Source organism: Delphinapterus leucas, chromosome 15, assembly GCF_059928025.1.
Source record: "Delphinapterus leucas isolate spDelLeu-1000000601 "Yukka" chromosome 15, BTC_Dleu_Yukka2, whole genome shotgun sequence".
NCBI lineage: Eukaryota > Metazoa > Chordata > Mammalia > Artiodactyla > Monodontidae > Delphinapterus > Delphinapterus leucas.
Window position 1 is genome coordinate 25,311,876 of NC_143143.1, and position 19,923 is coordinate 25,331,798.

A 19,923-nucleotide genomic window follows, 5' to 3' on the forward strand; every position below is an offset into this window, starting at 1 on the left:
CCAGGCACAGGCTCAACCTGTCTAATCCCTGAAACAAACCTATGAGGAGACAGGTCCTATCACTAGTCTCCATTTTACGGATGCGGAAACTGAGGCACAGAATGAAAACGCTCCCTGACCTGGGCCAAGGAGACCGTGTTACCCAGAAGACCAGAAGTCAACTGTGGCTAACTTAGGGGCCAATCGAGGGGCCTACATCACTGTCCTGTACTTTTTCCACCTCTGCTTCCTCCCAGATCCTCAGCTTTCACTTTGGGCCAGAGCAGGGACTGCTGTGTAACGATGATGATGATGAAGACGATGGTAACAACAACGATGGAGAGCGATAGTAATAATAACAGCACTTCGCAGTGATAGGACTGGCACCGTAACTGTATATTAACTTACTTAATTTTAGCACTCTATGAGGCAGGAGCTACCATTGTGCACACATGAGAAAACACAGGCAGAGAGAGGTAAAGTCACTTTACTGAGGTCACAGTGCTGGCAAGCAGCAGAGCCAGGATCTGAGCGGAGGCTACACTGGCTCCCTGTGTTGCTGTTTTCCTCTAAACATCTTCCCAACTGGCCTCCATGAGGCAGGGAGGCTATGGTTTCACTTGTACTTAGCACTGGACCTACAGCAATAACACACAGAAGAGGAAGGGATCAGAAACTATTATCTTGGGACTTCCCTGGCGGTCCAGTGGTTAAGACTCTGCGCTTTCACTGCAGGGGGCACGGGTTTGATCCCTGGTCGGGGAACTAAGATCCCGCACGCTGCACGGCCAAAAAGAAAATAGAAACTATTATTTTATTGCATCAATTCAAAGGCCCATGTTTCGTCACGTGACATCTGTCTGCATCTCGATATCAGTGCATCCTACAATCTCTGCTGGCCATGTTTTCATAGCCTAGCGTCCCTGAAATTGGGATGCATGTCACAACTGCTGGCCTCCTGGATTCGATGAGATGTGCTGTGCCTCTCTCAACACCCCAGCCTCTTCTCTAATCTTACTGCACCATGAAGGATGGCAAGAGGCTTTTTCCTAAGTTTCCAGAATCAAGAAGGAGAAATGAAAACTGCCCTTACTTGTTAGCCAAGCTAACCCTAGGAGAGAGGCAATCACCACCCTGCCCCACCTCTTCAGCACGGCTCCGTAACAACTCGAGTAACTTTAATGGGGGTGCGGGAGGATGAGTGTAACTGTCAAGCTACCTGATCAGGCCACCTAGGGCAAAACTGCCAGCAGCCTCATCTGATAATCTCCACCTGCCAGCTGCGTTCCTGTCTCCACAGTCCCTTCCCCAGGCCCTTGCCCAGGCCAGGTTGTTTTTGCCAAAGCCAGGCAGAGAGGAGGCAATAAAACCTCCTACTCAACAAAGGACGTACAGCCCTTTCCCAAGGGCCATGGTTTCTGCCCCATGAGAGCAATCCTCTCTACCAGCACAGTGTTCTTTCTGAAACACACACTCAGATAGGATCTGCCTCAGAAAAGGGGTTTTATTTCAACCACTTCTGGGTCCATGAGCTCCCTTCTCCCCAAGTTCTATAAGATACTTGGGGAGCAGCAACATGCTGGATTCACATCTACATGTATACTTCTCAGGTTTGCTGGAGATCTGATTAGCTGTGGGAAGAGGCCTGAAAAGTACAAGCAGGCTACAGATGTAAAGTGTTACCGATATACCGTCACCCGGGAGAAAACAGAATCACACAGACAGTGATAAGTGACTAGCAAATCATGGCCTTGCCCAAAACATGGCAGCATGTGGACTGAGTCTGGGCAAGGGTTTCTCAATCTTCACACTCTTGACACTTGGGCCCCGATAATTCTTTGTTATTGGGGGGCTTCCCTATGCATTGTACAATGTTAGCAGCATCCCTGGCCTCTACCCACTGGATGCCAGGAGCACCCTCCTTCCAGTTGTGACATCCAAAAATGTTTCCAGATGTTGACAAATGTCTCCTGGGGCCAAAACTGCTAGAGGAGAGAAGCACTGATCTAGGCAGTTTGCAGAATATCCTATTTTTTCCTTTAGTGGTGACATATTTAACAGCTATTAGGTAAACACAAGAATATGACCAACCTGCAACCTCATAGAAATTCAAAAGTGACATGAAACTTCCTTTGGGGATAAATTTATTTAGGTTTAAAAAAAAAGTGAACTTATTTAAAGAAAAGTAATAAATAAGTAGGTGGCAGACACTACTGGTTAGCTTCCTCAACAGCCTTTCCCAACTCCCTTCTCTCTCGCTGTCTCCCACTAAAGAAGCGTAAAACCAAATGCTCACTTTCCCTGCCTCCCTAGTAGCTAGAGGTGGTCATGTGATCCAGCTCCAGCCAAGGAGACACGAGCAGAAGTCTATAGCACCAGGAGAGGGGCTTTGAGGGAATATTTTTACTCTCCTGAATAAAAAGAGATAAATGAGGCTGGTGTGCTCCTTCTCTCTCCCTACCTTGAACCTACATGTGATGGCAGCCATTCTGGGGCCTTGAGGGAAAGACACAGAAAATGGTGTCAGCCCTGACACCACTGGGTCACTGATCCAATGCCAGCAACCGCCAGAGGTACTAGACCTCCTGATGTGTAAAAAAATAAATACCTTTAGGTCTAGGCCACTGGAGTTATGGTTTCTGTTCCTTAGAGCCAAATGCAATCCTAGTAGGTATGAAGTGAGATATAAATGTCAAAATCATGAAGACTACACACAAGGGACTGAGGGTGAGACAGTGGAGAGGAAGGCAGGCACTGAGGTCAAACTGGAAGCTTTGAACACCGTCTACAACCCTTGCCAGCTGTGTGAACATGGGCAAGTTTAACTGTGCCCTCAGTTTCCACATCTAAATAAGGGATCATAAGAGCACATACCCAGCATTACCATGAGCCCCAAACAAAGTATTTACAAAGAAGGCACTACTTGACGTAGAATAATCCTCAATGCATGTTATTTACAAAAATAAATTCTCACCAAAGTCACCCAATAAAATAGGACTAAAGACTAAAATTGGGGACTTCGCGGGTGGTCCAGTGGTTAAGAATCCATCTTGCAATGCAGGGTATACCGGTTCGATCCCTGGTCGGGGAACTAAGATCCCACAATGCAGTGGGGCAACTAAGCCCATGTGCCACAACTACTGAGGCCACATGAAGCAGCTACAGAGCCCACGTACTCTGGAGCCTGTGTGCCACAACTAGAGAGAAGCCAGAGCTCAGCAACGAAGATCCCATGCACCACAGCCAATAAATAAATAAGACTAGAATTGATTCAGTCATTGGTTCTTTGCAACACCTAGAAAGGAAGCTGCCTGTAAGGATTGTATGTAAAATACCCCTGCCTTGGTGCTAAAGACAGAAAATCAAGCAACCAAGACTTTCTGGAGGATCCAAGTCTAGAGGTCCATGTCTGTCTCCTCACACCAGCCCCCCTTCTCTCCAATCTCCACACTGGCCTTCCTTGTTAAGCTGGGGCTTTTGTACATGCTTTTTCCACTGCCTAGAACACTCTTATCTTCTGCTTTTGTCTTTGTAGCAAACTACTAGTTGTACTCCAATACCCACTCTTCCTGAACCCCTAGTAATTAATCTTCAGCTGGGCACATGCCTGTCCAGAAAAGAAACTACATTTCCCGGACTCCCTTGTAGGTAGATGTGGTCACATGACTAGGTACTGGCCAGTGGGATGTGAACAGAGTGATGTGGGTGACTTCTGGGTTGCACCCTTCTGCCCCCTTCGCTCTGGCTGGAATGTGGACATGGGGTTGCACATTCCTTTTTTTTTTTTTTTTTTTTAATATTTATTTATTTTAGTTTTGCCTGTGTCGGGTCTTAGTTGCAGCATGCGGGCTCCAGAGCGCACAGGCTTAGTAGTTGTGGTGCACCGGCTTAGCTGCCCCACGACCTGTGGGATCTTAGTTCCCCGACTAGGGATCAAACCCGCATCCCCTGCACTGGAAGGCAGATTCTTAACCACTGGCCCACCAGGGAAGTCACAGCGGTACACATTCTTGGGTCAACAATGTGGGCGGCACCTGGGGACAGCAAAGCAACAAGACAGGAGGGGCCTGGGCCCCTGACACCCTCAGGGACAGAGCTGCCACACCAAACTGGGATTTTTACACCAGAGAGAATTTAGCTTCTATCTTAAGCCACTGTGTTTAGGGTCTATGCCACATACAGCCAAACCTATAATATCATATAGGCTCAGGAAGTCTCTCCTTTCCTTCGTTGGATCAGATCAAACCCCCTACTACATCACAGAGCTCCCTTTCGTAGCACTGCACAGCTATGATTTTCCACTCATTTGTTCAATCCCCAGACAAGACTGGCACTCAAAGGTGGCAGGGAGCTCTGCTCTGCACATCTTTGACTCCCGGCATCAAGTTCAGTGCAAGGATAATCAAGAGCACCCAGAGAATGTCGACTGAATGGGCCCAGGCTACGGGACCAAGGGGTGAGAGCTCTGTCTTCTGTGCACAGCTCACGGTCTTGGCGCACTGACCCTCGGAGGCTCTGTCTCCTGCAAGGGGCATCTAAGAATGTGGAAAACATGCCCCTTTGACACCCACCCAACCTTGCTTCACATCTTTCCCAGATCTCCCTTACATAGAAGTTAAAAAACAAGGCTATCCAACCGCCTGGAGAGGAAACAATTATTAGCAAATTACTTAATTAGGCCCATGTTGACATTTCACCTTCGAGTAAATATGTTAGTTAAAAATGGGTCGAATCCAAGACGCACAGTTACTGAAACATAAAGAATGTTTTCAGAAAATCCCGTTCCTGCTTTAAAAAAAAATATCTTATATTTGGGATGTGCGGAGAAAAAAGACTGAAAATTAAAATGCCAATAAGAGGTTATCTCTAGAAGAGCATCATTATGGAGGATTTTCACATTCTACTATACTGGTTCCTGTACTGTTTCATTTTATACTGGACCTCTTATAATGTCAGACAAAGAAGAGCATAAGAGAAAAGAAGTCCCTTTAAGTAACTCAATCGTGACCATCTTTACAGTAACTGAAAACCTGGAACTTCCCAAGTATGCATCTGTCAGCAGTCTCAGCTGTCACAGCCCACCTTCACTCCTGTACCATGGATTTAGGTACTTAAGCAAGTCTTCTTAATCCTCAACTACAAAGAAAATCTGCAGAATGAATTTCCCCACCCATCAGCCCAATTTCAGAGCTGACACCCAACACCCTGGCATGCCTCATCCAGACCCGAGCACCCTACAGACACCCCATAACAACTGGAATTAGCCCAAATCCTCAGATGCTGGGGACCGGTAGTCTGAATCCCTGAAATTGCGCTGGGCTCCATCCTGATTTTGTCAAGGCCTGCGTGGGCCCAGAGGTTACAAGGAGGTGATAAACCAGAAGAGAATTGCCACACCAGAAATCCCCACTCCACTGCACCCAACTGTCCATCACGGTCCCCTGCTGTCCAGCCTCCTGCAGCACCACAACGAGTGCCTGCCACGCTTAAGCTAAGCATCCTCTATATCTTGCCTCTTTTCTTTCCAACTCTGTGAGATACACGGCATGATCATGATCCCCACTTTACAGATGAGGACACTGAGGCTCCCAGAGGTGAAGTGGCTGGCCCAAGGTCGCACACCGGGAACTGGCAGGACCGATTTTCGCGCCCAGGCCCCTGAAGCTGGCCTCGTGACCCCAGCCGTATATGTCCCTGGCTTTCTTTGGAGCTACACCTTCTCCTCGCCCAAGTATCCCCATGCCTTCAGCTGCCAATGCTTGGCCCCCCCCCCCCGCCACCACCGCCAACTAATATCCTCTTTGGGAATAAAGAGGGTCTGACTGAGGGGGTGGGCCATTTCTCCAACCCCTCCCCACCAAATATGCAAATGAGCTGGAAGTGGGCCAGCCCTGACCCCAGCACCAAGTGTGAAGTGGTCCACCTAGACCACAAGGATCTCAGTGGACAAAAGTAAAAGATGGGAGAGCCCCATTACACTACAACTGCAGTCCTCAGAGCCTAAACTACCACGTGTCTTTGCTCCGCGACCCTGAGTGAGTGAAACTGTTTTTGAGGAAGAAGCCTTATCATAGGGCTCCTGGGTAATCTAAATTATAACTACCAGGTCACCTTCCCCAGCACCCTAAAGCTCCAGCTTTCCCCTGGGCCACTGGTCTCCAGCCTTATAAAGCTGATTAGAGGGACTGCAGAAGGCACTGCCATTAATATGCACCTGTCATCTGCTATTAACAATCATAAAAACAACAACAATAATGATGGGCACCCTTAGAGAGACCCTGCTAGAATTGAGCCACCACTTTTTTAAACACAAGCCAGGCTGTAGATAGGACAAAACCTTTTCGATGATTTGAGATATTCACTCCACTCCTAAGAGTATGTTCCAAGAAAGTAAGTCAACAGGCACTACCCATATGATATTCATTACAATGTTCTCTGTGAAAGAAAAAAAAAAAGGGGGGGGGAAGAGCAACCTAAATGTCAAACCACAGGCAATAATTATATAAATTACAGTCTACCAATACTAGGAACTACTGCTTGGACATTTAAAGGTATAATTACAAAAGTTGTGCAGGAACATGGGAAAATTCTTACAAGAATAAATGAAAATGTGGGATAGAAAATAGTACACACTTTACAAGCTCAACGTGCAAAACCACATAAAAATCTGGAAAAGAATCGGATGTCAACACACCAACAAACAATGGCCAATGGAAAAATATGTGCGACACACATGACAGACAAAGGGGCAAGATTCCCAATATACTGAGAGGCCCCGCAAATTAACAGGGAAAAGCAAACCAGAGTAAAGATGCACAAAAAGGACACTGAAAGAAAGACATGCACAGAAAAGAACACTCAAATTACCAGGGAATATGTTGTGGGATGCTCAGCTTCTAACTTCTAAGGGAAACGTGGGTGAAAAAAGATACCTTTTTTGTCCATCAAATTAACAGAATTTGGCCATGTCCAGTGCCAGGAAGGATGCAGAGAAATGGGAATTCTCAGTCCCTGTCACTAGGAATGGACTTGCTACAACTTTTCTGGAAAATAACCAGCCAATACCCATTAAAAACTAAAATTTACATAATTTTAACCCATGTACAAGAATGTTCACTGGAGCATTGTTTACAGAAACAAAAAATGGGGAATAACACAAGCGATGTTATTAGCTGGGAAATGGCTGAATTAATTATAGCAAATCTATATTATACAATTCACTGAGGAATTACTAGTGAGATTCTATGTATTGCCATGTATCATATGTTAAGCAAAAATAAAGTGATGATTATAACATAACCCATTTTATTTTTAAGCATATTATTTATGTTTATAAACATTTCCATGATTACAGAGAAAGGGCAGGAAGTATAGCTTGGTTATTGATTAGAAAGAGAGTTAACGCTTTATTTAAATATCTCTATGTTGTTTTCTCACAAGGAGTATCACTTTGGGAACAAAAGAATTCTACAATGAAACTAGAAAGTTTACATGTAAAAATTAAATCCGAGTTGTATTAGCATGTATTAGTTGTATTAACATGCATTAGTTGTATTCACATGTATTAGTTGTATTAGCAGGTATTAGTTGTATTAGCATGTATTAGCATTAGATTATGAGTAAAACTTTTACCTGTTGTTAAATTGTTGATGTAAAAACACTTTTTAAACAACAAAGACGTCATCAAAGAACGTTTAAAATTTAAACATATCTTTTTAAAATTAGAACAAAACCAATCATTCTCTGGACCAAATCCACTGGAACGTAAGGTTTAACTCCGCTGGGCAAAACCCTCTCATACACAGGGAAGCAACATGAGCCTGGTCAATTCCCAGCCTGATCAATGCTCTCAAATGCCACAAACATAGCAGGTGCTTAATAAATGTTGGTGAGTCCATTAGTGGGAGTATAAACTACAGCTCCACCTGACAATTAGAACTGTCAGATTTCAAAATGCACATATCCCCCAACCCAGCAATTTCTGGGGGGGGTGGGGGTAGGGATTTACTCTGCTTTGTCATTTACATCTATTTGCATACAGTACCAAGATGAGTGCTCGTGGCAGCACCATTCATCACACTGAAAACCGGAACCAAGGACCCTGACAGCAACCGAGGGAGGACTGGGTGAATACACAGCACAGTCCTTAACAGAAGAAAGTGTGGCCTGCAAAGTATTATTCCCTTTTTCTTTCAGTTTGCATGGACTTAACATGTAAAGAAAATCAACACTGGTTTCTTAGTGAAAGGAGCCAGATACAGAACATTATTTAGAATATAAAACTATTTGGGGAGGAAAAAAAGATACTCATTTTCAATCTCTCCCCACCCCCTCACCCTTCATACATATTTGCATATGCTTGAAATTTTCTAGAAGGACACCCAAGAAATTACCATGAATGGCGACTTCTGCAAACAGAGCACAGGGAGAGGAAGTACTGAAACTTTTACTTTCCCTTTATATTCTTCTAGAATATAGTTTTATTCTGGGACTTTTATAACTTTTTTAAAAGTTATAACTTTTTTAAAATGATAATTTTTTGAAAGTAAAAGCACAAAAAAAAGTTACCGTGCAAGATCTTCCAGGCCAATTCAACATCTAGTTTTGTTTCGTTTTGTTTTTAACATCTTTATTGCAGTATAATTGCTTTACAATGGTGTGTTAGTCTCTGCTTTATAACAGTGAATCAGCTATATGTATACATATATTCCCCACATCTCTTCCCTCTTGCGTCTCCCTCCCACCCTCCCTATCCCACCCCTCTAGGTGGTCACAAAGCACCCAGCTGGTCTCCCTGTGCTATGCGGCTGCTTCCCACTAGCTATCTATTTTACGTTTGGTAGTGTATATATGTCTATGCCACTCTCTCACTTCGTCCCAGCTTACCCTTCCCCCTCCCCATATCCTCAAGTCCATTTTCTACGTCTGCATCTTTATTCCTGTCCTGCCCCTAGGTTCTTCAGAACCCTTTTTTTTTTTAGATTCCATATATATATGTGTTAGCATAAGGTATTTGTTTTTCTCTTTCTGACTTACTTCACTCCAACATCTAGTTTTAAAAGAAGTGTTTTCTAGCAATCTATAGAAAGTCATCTTAATCGTGCAAGAAAAGCACCTCATCATCTTAATGGGTCCTGAAAAGGCTTTGGAGGGGAATCAAGTGGGGAATTCCAACTTGATCTGACCCTGAATGGTGCAGCTAAGGTTCTGAAACAGATGAAACTCATTGAAAAATATAACCCTGAGACTCGCTCAAACCTAAATGGATCAAAAGCCCATGACTATCGGGGAGCAAGTAACGCTCCATTTCCTCGCTAAGCTGCAGTAAGCTTCTTCCTTGGAATTTCCAAACCCTTATTTTACCACAAGCCATTTTATTAGTGCTTTATGGATTTTTGCAGAATGCTCCAGGCAAGATTTTCATGAGACGGGCTCTGCACCTCAGGGTCTTTGCATCTGCTGTTCCCTCTGTCTGAGGCTCCCTTCCCCCAGCCCTTGCACAGCCAGCTTTGCCATTCAGGTCAAAGGTCAAATGTCACCTCCTCCAAAAACCCTTCCCTGGACATGCCTCTATCATAGCTTGCACCCCAGTTCTTCCCAGTTCACATCTTTGCGGCACTTGCCGCCACCCAAAATCATTTTGGTCATCCCCAGCGTAAGCTCCATGAGAACGTGGACCTCGTCTGCCTTGTTCGTGGCTGTATTCCCAGCGTCTAGAACAGTGTCAGCACCCTGTAGGTGCTCAATTAATAATAAAAGATTGAATAAATGAACGAGTGAGAAAAGGTTGCAGGAAGAACAGGAGAACGAAACCAGTGTTGTAAAAACCACTCTCAAGCTGTCCGTGCCGGGGAAACGGAGGCACTGATAACTGCTCTCCAAAGAGGAAGGTATCCTCAAGCAAGTATCCGTAGTTACCCAAGAGGCCAATAAAAGGTAAACGGAGGTTCTCAGAGAGACAACTCACTGAGAGGGAAGGAAAAAGCCTCAAAAAACCTGAATTATCCCCCGAGAGTACCGGATGCCGCCCTCCCCGGGTCACCTAGAACCCATTTTCCAGAACTTGGCAACCTCCTCCAGGAGATGAAACCCCACAATTAAACCAAGGGGAAACTTAAATAGAGTCTCGACTTTGTAATTGTCCACCTATCCTGGGGCAGTTTAAGATGAAGGAGCAGCGCTTCAAAGCTGACCTCTAAGGACCAGGACTTCACCCTGGGACTGAGCCGTCAGAAACCCCACTCCCAACCCAAATGGATTTGGGGAGAAAAGCCCTGGGTGGAAAGTGGCAAACAGCATGGAAACGGCTGCAATCGCTTCTCTAGCTAATTGGAGTTTAACCTCCTTAACATCTCATTAAGCTTCTCCACAGCAACCCCAATAAGCCAATTACGGGAGACGTTCAACAGCCTAAAAACTTAAGGAAGGCTTCCCTGGTGGCGCAGTGGTTGAGAGTCCGCCTGCCGAGGCAGGGGACATGGGTTCGTGCCCTGGTCCGGGAAGATCCCACATGAGAGGCCCGCGTAACGCAAAAAAAAAAAAAAACTTAAGGAAATGCAGGAGGGGTGAGGCAAAAGTCTTGCCCCAGATTTCTCCTCCAGATTCCTCCCCACCAACGGCTGTGGGACTTCGCCACCCAGGGGACGTCTGACAACGTCTGAAGACATTTTTGTTGTCTCAACAGCGGGGAGGTGCTACTGGCATTTAGTGGGTAGAGGCCAGGGATGCTGCCAAACAGCCCAGAGCGCACAGGGCAGACCCACAACAGAGTTATCTGGCCCAAAAGGTCAAGCGTGCCCAGGATGAGAAACTGCTCCACACCTACCACCCCTCCCCCACGCCGGCTTCCTCGCTGCTCAGCCTTCAAGAGGGAAGCAGGGGTTCCACAGCTCCACCAGAAGAGACTGCTGTCTCAGTTACCATGCCAGGTTGGGGGAAACACTCACCTCAGGATGTTCAAGTCCTTGTCATTATCTCAATCCATTTCATTAGCCCTTTATTCCTTTTGGCAAAACGTTCAGGTAAGTTTTTATGGGCTAGACCATTAAGGGCTGATGAAATCTAGACCTTATCCCACCATGAAAATCTGGAACCAACATCACAAACTAGACGCTTGCTTCAAATTCCCCGGGCATTGATAATTTGCTTATCCATCTCCCTCCTGCCAACATGACCAAGCTAGAGCAGCACCAAACCAGTGAGCCAGAGCGGCCCCAGTCACCTCACCAAAAGGCCGGGCTTCAAAGCAGGAGATGCCGACTCAAATGCCTATGGGTGCCAGGTGGGGTCCATCAGTGAGGGAAGCAGACCAGGTAAGAAAACACGAAGAAAAAAGGCAACGGACACCGGGCCTACGAATTAAAGCGCAATAAGGAGGAGCGGGGACTGCGGCAATCTGGGGCCAGCAGGCCTGTTCTGCAGGGGGCAGCCCCAGCTGACCACCACCACGTACAAACACGGGCCATCATGCAATGATTTTTCAAAAGTCAGAAATGCAGATTTTTCTGTGAATTCTCCCCATCTGTAAATATTAGCAATCATAGTAATTCAACATTAAAATAAAGCCAAAGCAGCACACCAGTGGGCCAGATCTAACTCCCCCCAAGGAACTCGTACCTCAGACACTCAAATTCAAATGCTAATGGCGCCTACAGTATGCCAGGCTCTGAGTCCTGGAAAAAGGGACGGACCAGACTCAGTTCTGACCTTTGCAAGACAAAATATAAGCAGTTGGATATGGAAGCTGGAAGGCTTGTTCTACCTGAGAATCCATTCCAAACAGGTAAAGGACTATTTCATCCTTAGAGGCTCTGGAAAGAGGTTCCAACCCAGCTCACAAGCCACTCCAAAGCTTCATGTCATTCATTCCTTCAGTAAATATTTACTGAGCACCTACTATGTTCCAGGCACTGTTCCAGGTGCTGGGATTACACAGCACAGGCAAAACCCCTGCCCCTGTGAAGTTGACCTTTTGGTGAGAGTTTACAGGGAGTAAACAAAATAAATAAGTAAGAGATTTGGTGTAGGGCTTCCCTGGTGGCGCAGTGGTTGAGAGTCTGCCTGCCGATGCAGGGGACACGGGTTCATGCCCCGGTCCAGGAAGATCCCACATGCCGCGGAGCGGCTGGGCCCGTGAGCCATGGCCGCTGAGCCTACACATCCGGAGCCTGTGCTCCGCAACGGGAGAGGCCACAACAGTGAGAGACCCGCGTACTGCAAAAAAAAAAAAAAAACATTTGGTGTAGATGGCAGTACGTACTGGGTTGGGGGGGGTTGGGAGGAGCCAGAGGACTGGGAATACAAGGAAGCGGCAGGGAGTCAGGGAAAGGCTGTCTGGGGTGACATCTGAACAAGGATCTGAAGGTGCAGGAGCATTCTGGGCAGGGGAGACAGCAACTGCAAAGGCCCTGAGGCAGTGTGAGGGAGACAGAAAGTACCAGGTGATGTGGTCAGAGAGGTGAGGGGACCAGATGCTGTCAGGCCTTGTAAGCCTAAGCCCTCTGGCTTTTTCCCTGAGGGAAGTGGGGCGTCGCTGCAGGGTCTTGGGCAGAAGGGGGAGAAGATCTGACGTCTGTCTTTAACAGGAGCCCTCTGGCTGCGGGGTTGAGACCAGGCTGTAGGGGCCAAGGAGGGCAGCAGGGAACGCACTGAGGCGGGTACATCCAAATGCAGGGTTGAGCTCATGGTGGCTCCCGCCAGAGCAGCAGCTGGAGAGGCAGTGAGAAGCAGGCATTCTGAAGGAACAGGTAACAGGATTTGCTGACAGATCAGCTGTGCAACGGGAGGCAAAGGTGGGGAGTCAGGGATGACGCAGGGTTTGGGCCTGAGCCTCTGGGGACAGGGCTGCCATCAACTGAGATGGGGAGGGCTGGGGTGAGGGGGCTCCAAGTTCCATGTGGGACGCAGTAAACTGGAGCCACCCATGAGACACCCAGGTGGAGACGTTAGTTCCAAAAAGTTGAGAACACGAATGGAAAGAGAGATTTTCCATCCACCACTGCGTTCCAAACGTAAGGCTCCTCCAAGACAATCACAAACAGAGCCGGTCCAGCTGGGAGAAGATCACTGCTCCTTGTTGTTGGGTCGCTGGGGCTTCGTTCTGCAAGGCTGGAGGGGAACCCAGGAACCCTGAACTAGCCCTTGCCCTGCCCTAGCCTCTCAAATGGCTTTTCTCCTCCCAAAGCCATCCGCCTTGTCACGCTGCCATTCTGGGCCTCAGATTCAACATGCGTGAAGTGGGGTGGACGGAGGGGAAGACCCCATCAGTTCCAGAGGCCCTTTGGCTCTAATCCGCAAGGGAGAGAGGAGACTGGAAGGAGGGGCAGAGAGGAAGGTGGAGGAAGGCACAGTGATGCGTCTAAAAACCCATAGAAAATTTGAAGAATGGGGGAAAAATAAATCCGCTCATTCTACATTGTTGTAAAGCCTAAGGGAGCTAATTACGCCAGGAATTAGCCTGACCCCAAGGTCAGACCTTACCCCAAGAAGAATTTCAAATGGTTTCTAAAATACTCCTTTTCTCCCACCCTTTAGCAGCTAAATTGAATATTCAGGGGGTTACTCAGGTGGAAGATGGTTCAGGGCAGCTCCGTGGCAAGTATCAGCACCAGGACCAAATATTAGCAGGACTCCATGAACCGTGACACAGATCCGCCACTTCTGTTCATCCCCAGCAGCAGCAGGTACAGCAGCAAAAATTAACTAGAAAATTCCAGTTGCTGCACCGCTCACATGTACTAAGTGCTAACTGTATACCAAGCAGCAACATTCTAAGCACCTGCCAAGGATTCTCTTGGTACCGTGTTACCGTCCTCATTATACACATGGGGAAACTGAGGCATGGAGGGGGAAGTAACTCGCCCAAGCTGCAGAGCCAGGATTTGAACCCCAGGGATGTGAGCACTGCTCAGAGCCGCCATACTCCACTGCTTACTGACTTGTCGCTTACTTTTCGACATTTTCTGATTTTTCTACACTGGACATGCAACACATTAATAAATGAATTTTTTAAAAAAATTAACTCGCAAGGGGAGGCCCGTGCCCATTTTCCCAACCATCATTTAAACATCAGCCACAAAACAGTCCTTCCTACCCACCCCCCCTACAACCACCCTCAAAAAAAAAACAAAGGCAAACCCATCGCTGGGGAACTCAGCCCCTATTTTCCATTTAGATAACCAAGTTCCTCTTTTTCCATCCCAGAGCATTTGCCTGGGTGAAGGTGGGAAGTCAGCCAAACACTCACCGCGGGCTATTTCCACGTGCTGGTTTTTCTGGCCATTTCCTGGGGCTCAGAGGCCGGCACTGGCCCAGGAACAAAGCTCTGACTAGAGTCTCAGGTGGGCTAGTCACCTTGATTTCTAAACACATGACCTTGGTCAAGGGAGGAGGCAGGCATGACTGGGTGGGTGGCCCAGGTGAAGAAAAAGTGGGTCCAAAGGAAGGACAAGCAACTCGAAACACACAACTTCATCTTTGGAAAGAAGAATAACCTCTGCTTAACTCTGTGCAGGGCACAGGCTGAGCCACTTGCACAGATGGACTCATTTACTTTTCAAAACAACCGCAGGAGGTTGAGACTTTGGGGGCCCCCACCCCCACTTTACAGATGAGGAAACTGAGGCACAGAGAGGCACACTGGCTTGCCCAAGGTCACAGAGTCTCTCCTGGCCTTGAGTGTGTGCCCTGGAAAACACAGAAGTCACCTGCTTTCAATTACATTTGGTTTCTCCTGCTACCTGGAAGTTCTCATGCCCCAGCTGCCTACTCTCAAACTCTGGTTCCAGGGCACCTCCAGAAATTGGGACATCCAGCAAGTCCAGAAATCCAGAGGGAGGGAGCGCAGAGGAAAGTCTGCAAGGCCAAAGACTGGGGAAAGATGCAGGGCCTGGCAGAAGGGAAAGCCAACCACCTGGCAACTTCTGTAGCAAAAGTCCTTGCAGGAGAAAAAACACAACTGTTTCCCCGGATGAGCTTCTTTAGCTAAATAAACGGAGGACACCCCCAAACCCAGTCGACTTTGGAAAACCTGACTAGACGTCAACTGCCAGTTGCCATCAATAAAATACACCCTGGTGCAGAATCTAATTTACAGCCGCCTATTTTTTCCCCTCTGTAATTTATGAGAAGAAAATAAACAAGGAAATACTCCAGTATTCACAGCCAACACTAGACCAGATCCCCATCTGATTCTTGCAGAAATCATCTTGCTGTTGTTACACCAGGTACGGGGAGCAAGGACTCCTCAGATTCTCCTCTCTCTGCTAAGTACGACACTACTTTGCAAATAAGTCTGCTCTCCAATTAGTCCTGGACCTTGAGTGCGAAGCTCTGGACTATTTCCAGCCCCAGAGTAAATCTCTGATCCCACTGGCCTGAAAATGTGAGACATACCCAGAAGTGTTTTGTTATTCTACCAAGTGATACCTCCCAAAAATAAAGCCTTTCCCACGGGGCCCTCAAGGATGACTTTTCAACACTCCAAATGCAGCCTGCAAGGAGAGGACCACAAAACAGAACAAGAAGGTATTTTTGGATGCTAATCACTGGCTCCCAAGAACCAAGGGTGTTTCCCTCTCCTGATTCCTAAACAAAAGTGGGAAAACTATCCTGTCCAGAACTGCATTCCGTGTTTACCAATAATCAAGATGGTGGGACACAAGAGTGCTTCCTGTAACAAAGAGGCAAATAGCATTACTGGGAAACTAAAGCCCAAGACACTGGGGATTAAACCACAGAGAATGGACTCCGAAGACTCAGCAGGCTCAGCAATGGACATTCAGAAGAAACCTGGAGGTGGGGGTCCCCACAGAGACGAGCCTCACGTTTCAGGGGGTGGAATGGCGTGCCCACTGGTACCAGGATACTGGGCATCCTCAGCTGCACCCCAAACCTGACCCCAGGGTCAGGCAAGTCAGAGCAGGGGTGAGTAGCCCTACCTTCTTTCCTGGCTGTTCCTCAAACTTCCCTAATTTTCCCCCTGTTCCCCCAAACTCCCCTCAAAGTATAAGCAAAAGGAAAGTAAAAGATGACAAAAAAAAATTGTAACCACAGGAGACTAATACGGATGCAAAACAAGTGGGGAGGGGAAAACCTCAACCCAGTCGCTGGAAGCCCCTTTCCATAGCCTGAGCCCTTCCCCAGCTCAGCCCTTTGGTAACGGGGTGTTTGCGAAAAGGGGGCTCCACCCCACAAAGGAGATGGGGGGAACTTAAGCAGCGAGACATCCCCCACCTCTGGCGCCTCCTTCCCCGGCAGGTTATTTTTAATCGAAAAAGGAACCCCAGAGAGGATACGGCCCCTCTTTTCAGCCCCCTCCCCCAGGCTCTGGCCCCTCACCTTCCCCCAAAAGCCCCAGAGCCGGGCACAGGCAACCCCTCCCCAACGCCCTGCTTCCCCGGAGCCGAGTCACCCAAGTTTTCCCCCATCAGCAGCACTCCCGAAGGGGCCGGCCGCGGGCGGGTTGGGGAGCGGAGCCCCCAGGCCAGCTGCTGGGTGGGGAGCCCGGCGCTCGGGGCGGCAGGGGTCCCCGGGGCTGCGGGCCCGGCCCGCCCTTCCCGGCGCTTCGCCCTAACCGCCTGCCTCCCCGCCCGCCGGCCTCCCTCCCTCCCTCCCGCTCCCTGCCGCCGGCCCCACGCGGCCCGGGCGGCCGCCGAGCACTTACCCAGAAAGGGTCTGAGCCATCGACACTGCAGAAGCCGCGGAGCGCCATGCGGCCGGCTCGGGCACGGCGGGCAGCAGCGGACGGACTTGCCCGGCTGCTGGCGGCGGCGGCGGCGGCGGCGGCGAGGGCGGGAGGCAGCGGCGGAGGGAGCCGGGGCCGCAACGCCGCCTGGTTGGCCGGCGCGTCACGGGGATGCGGCGGCCCCGCCCCGCACGGCCCCGCCCCGCTCACCTCGTCCGGCCCGCTTGGGCCGCGGCGGGAGGTTGCACCGTCGCCGGGCCGGCTGGTTGGCCCCGGACCCTCGGGCGCCCGATCTTACCCCCTCATAGGAGGCCCGGGGAAGTCCTCTGTAGATGCGGCCGCGACCTTTGCGTCCAGACCCCGCGACCAGTTTTCACATCCTGCTGTAACAACAACGACGACGACAGCAATAGTAATAGAAACAACCGGGGGAAATAGAGTGTACTTATCCATCTATGAGCCAGGAGAGTGCCAGACACCGTAGCTGCGTCCTCAATGCACCCTCACTGTTATGACTCCCTTTTCATGAAGGAAGAAAACAAGAGGCAGAGAGGTTTGAGTGACTTCTCCAGGGTCACCGGGCTTACCCAGCCTGCTGACTCCAGAGCTGACGCAGAAACAGTAGGAGGTGGATACTCTATTTAATCTATGCTTTACAGGTGGAGAAACTGAGGCTCAGAGAGGTGAAGCGACTTGCCCAAGGTCACACAGCTGGCAAGTGGCAAAAGTGGGATTGGAACCCATGACCAGTCTGACTCCAGAGCACTCATAGCCTGAAGGCTCCAATCTCCAACCCAAACAGCTGTGTGCAAGCAGCTTTGACATTTTCTCCACCTTTTCTGCAGCACTTAGGAAAAAACCAGGTTACTGATCTTTACCTTTGAGGTAAAGAAACTGAGGACTAGAGATACAGTAATAATTAACAAGCATTCACAGTCATGGGGCTTCCCAAGGCTGAGTTGTTAGCAATGAACATGAATTAACACGTGTAATGCTCACAAGAACCCCAAGAGGTAAGTACTATTGTTATCCCCATCTTACAGTTGAGGAGACTTGAGGCCCACTGAGGCAGAGTACTTTGTCAGGGATTATGTAGACCATAAGTGGCTGAACCAAACTTTGAATCCAAGCTGACTGATCGGGAAGGGAGGAATCTATAATGCTAACCATCTTGCCATAGTGTCTCTTTTTAATACACAGGCAGCCAGTGGCAAAGCAGCCAGTGCTTTGCTTTGTAAAAGTTATACCTTGGGGAATTCCCTGGCGGTCCAATGGTTAGGACTCTGTGCTGCCACTGCAGGGGGCACAGGTTCGATCCCTGGTCGGGGAACTAAGATCCCACATGCCACACGGTGCAGCCAAAAAAAAAAAAAGTTATAACTTACACGAAAATTTGAAATAGAAAATAAATAAATAAAATAAAAATATGTATTGGGGCCTACCATGTAGGTGCTGTAGACACTTCGGTAAACAAAACAAAGATCTCTGCCTTCGTGAGAAGCAAGCAGACGACAGACCAAATGAATGAGGATACCGTTTTCCAGAAGCAGAAACTGATGGTTAGAGAGATGAGATAATTTGCCCATGATCCCCCAGCTGGGATGTGGCAGAGAGGAGACTCAGCCCTGCTTTAACCACCAAACCCTCTCCGCACTTCTTTTTCAGCCACAGACTCACAAGTCTTCCCCTCCCCTTCTTTCCAAGCCCCTTCCTTCCCACCTGTGGCTCAAGTACAGTAATGAACACCCTCAGACCCAGCAGCTCTGGGCCCTGGGCCAAACCCACTCAATGAAAGCAAACAAAATAAATTGATGGTGAAAATGCGGGATCTGGATTTCAAGCATCAGCAGCCCTGGTAGACCATGAGTTGAGTGAATCATATATCAAGAATGCCAGAGAGATCCTTTTTGTTTTTCCCTGAAATCAGAGTACCATGTTCCTGTTCATTTATTTCACAGGACTTTTCACTATTTGTAATCATCTAATTTACTTGCTTCATATAGGCCTCCCCAGCCATACTGGAATCTTCCAGCTACTGCTGTCTCTCACCTGGACTGCTGTAACAGCCTCCTGCCTGGTCTCCCCATCCCTGTCCCTCCCCACTGCAATCAGAGCTCAACACAGCAACCAGAGGAGTCCTGTTAAAGCAAGGAAGCAACACCCCTGCATAAAGCCCCCCTGGCCTCCTATCGTGCTTAGTACAAAATCCTACTGGATGTGATCCAGCAATTCCATTTCTGGGTAGACCCCCAAAAGAAGTAAAAGCAGGAACTTGAAAAGACATTTCCACACCCATCCCATGTTCATAGCAGCATTGTTCACAATAGCCAGGAAGTGAAAGCAGCCCAGGTGTCCATCAATAGATGAATAGATAAACAAAACGTCATCTATTCATGTAATGGAATATTATTCAGCCTTAAAAGGGAAAGAAAATTTGACACATGCTACAAGGGTGAACTTTGAAGACATTATGCCAAATGAAATAAGACAGTCATAAAAGGAGAAATATTGTATGCATCCACTTATATGAAGTTCCCAGAGTAGTCAAGTTCATAGAGACAGTAGAATGGTGGTTGCCAGGGGTGAGGTGGGAGATGGGGACTTAGTGTTTAATGGGTATAGAGTTTCCATCTGAGAAGAAGAAAAAGTTTTGGAGGCAGATGGTGGGGACAGTTGGACAACAGTATGAGTATAATGAATGCCACAGAACTATACACTTAAAAATGGTCAAGGTGGTAAATTTTATGTTGTGTACATTTTATCACAATAAAAAAAATATATGAAAAAAGAAAGCAAAATAGAGTGGTTTAAAAAAAAAATCCTACTAGGCCTCTATGATATGGTTCTTGCCCATCCCCAATGTCATCTTGAACCCCTTTGTCTTCAGTCGCTGTGCTGCTGCAGCCACACTGAGAGCTTTCTGTTTCTTGAACACCCCAAGCCCATCCCACCTCCAAATCTTGCCCCCTGCCAATCCCTCTGCCTGGAACCCTCAGCCTCTGAAGCTTCAAGTAGCCTGGGCTCCTTGCTCACCCAGCCTAAGCTCGAATGCCATCTCCTTAGAGAGGCTTCCCTACTTCATTTACCTCGAGTAGCCACCATCCCCTCATCTCACCCCTGCTCTAACACGATCTGAATTTTTTTTTAATTGTCTTTTACCCTTCCTTTCCCCAATTATTCCTGCCAGACCCTCAAATTCTTTTTATTTATTTATTTATTTATTTATCTGGCTGCATCGGGTCTTAGCTGCAGCACATGGG

The 19,923-nt window shown here is 48.0% G+C and overlaps 1 protein-coding gene across 3 annotated transcripts in view; it reads right to left on the reverse strand.

The window, feature by feature from the left end:
* ABCC1 (ATP binding cassette subfamily C member 1 (ABCC1 blood group)) overlaps window positions 1–16,799 on the reverse strand; it is a 140,871-nt gene extending 124,072 nt beyond the window's left edge. For all 3 annotated transcript variants that reach the window (XR_016387805.1, XR_016387804.1, XM_022552274.3), the window contains exon 1: window positions 16,643–16,799. Coding sequence is in view for 1 of the 3 variants with exons in the window: in XM_022552274.3 (XP_022407982.2) it covers window positions 16,643–16,690 (48 nt within the window). In the remaining 2 variants the exon portion in view is untranslated. The remainder of the gene's footprint in view (window positions 1–16,642) is intronic.
* Window positions 16,800–19,923: the final 3,124 nt, after the last annotated feature.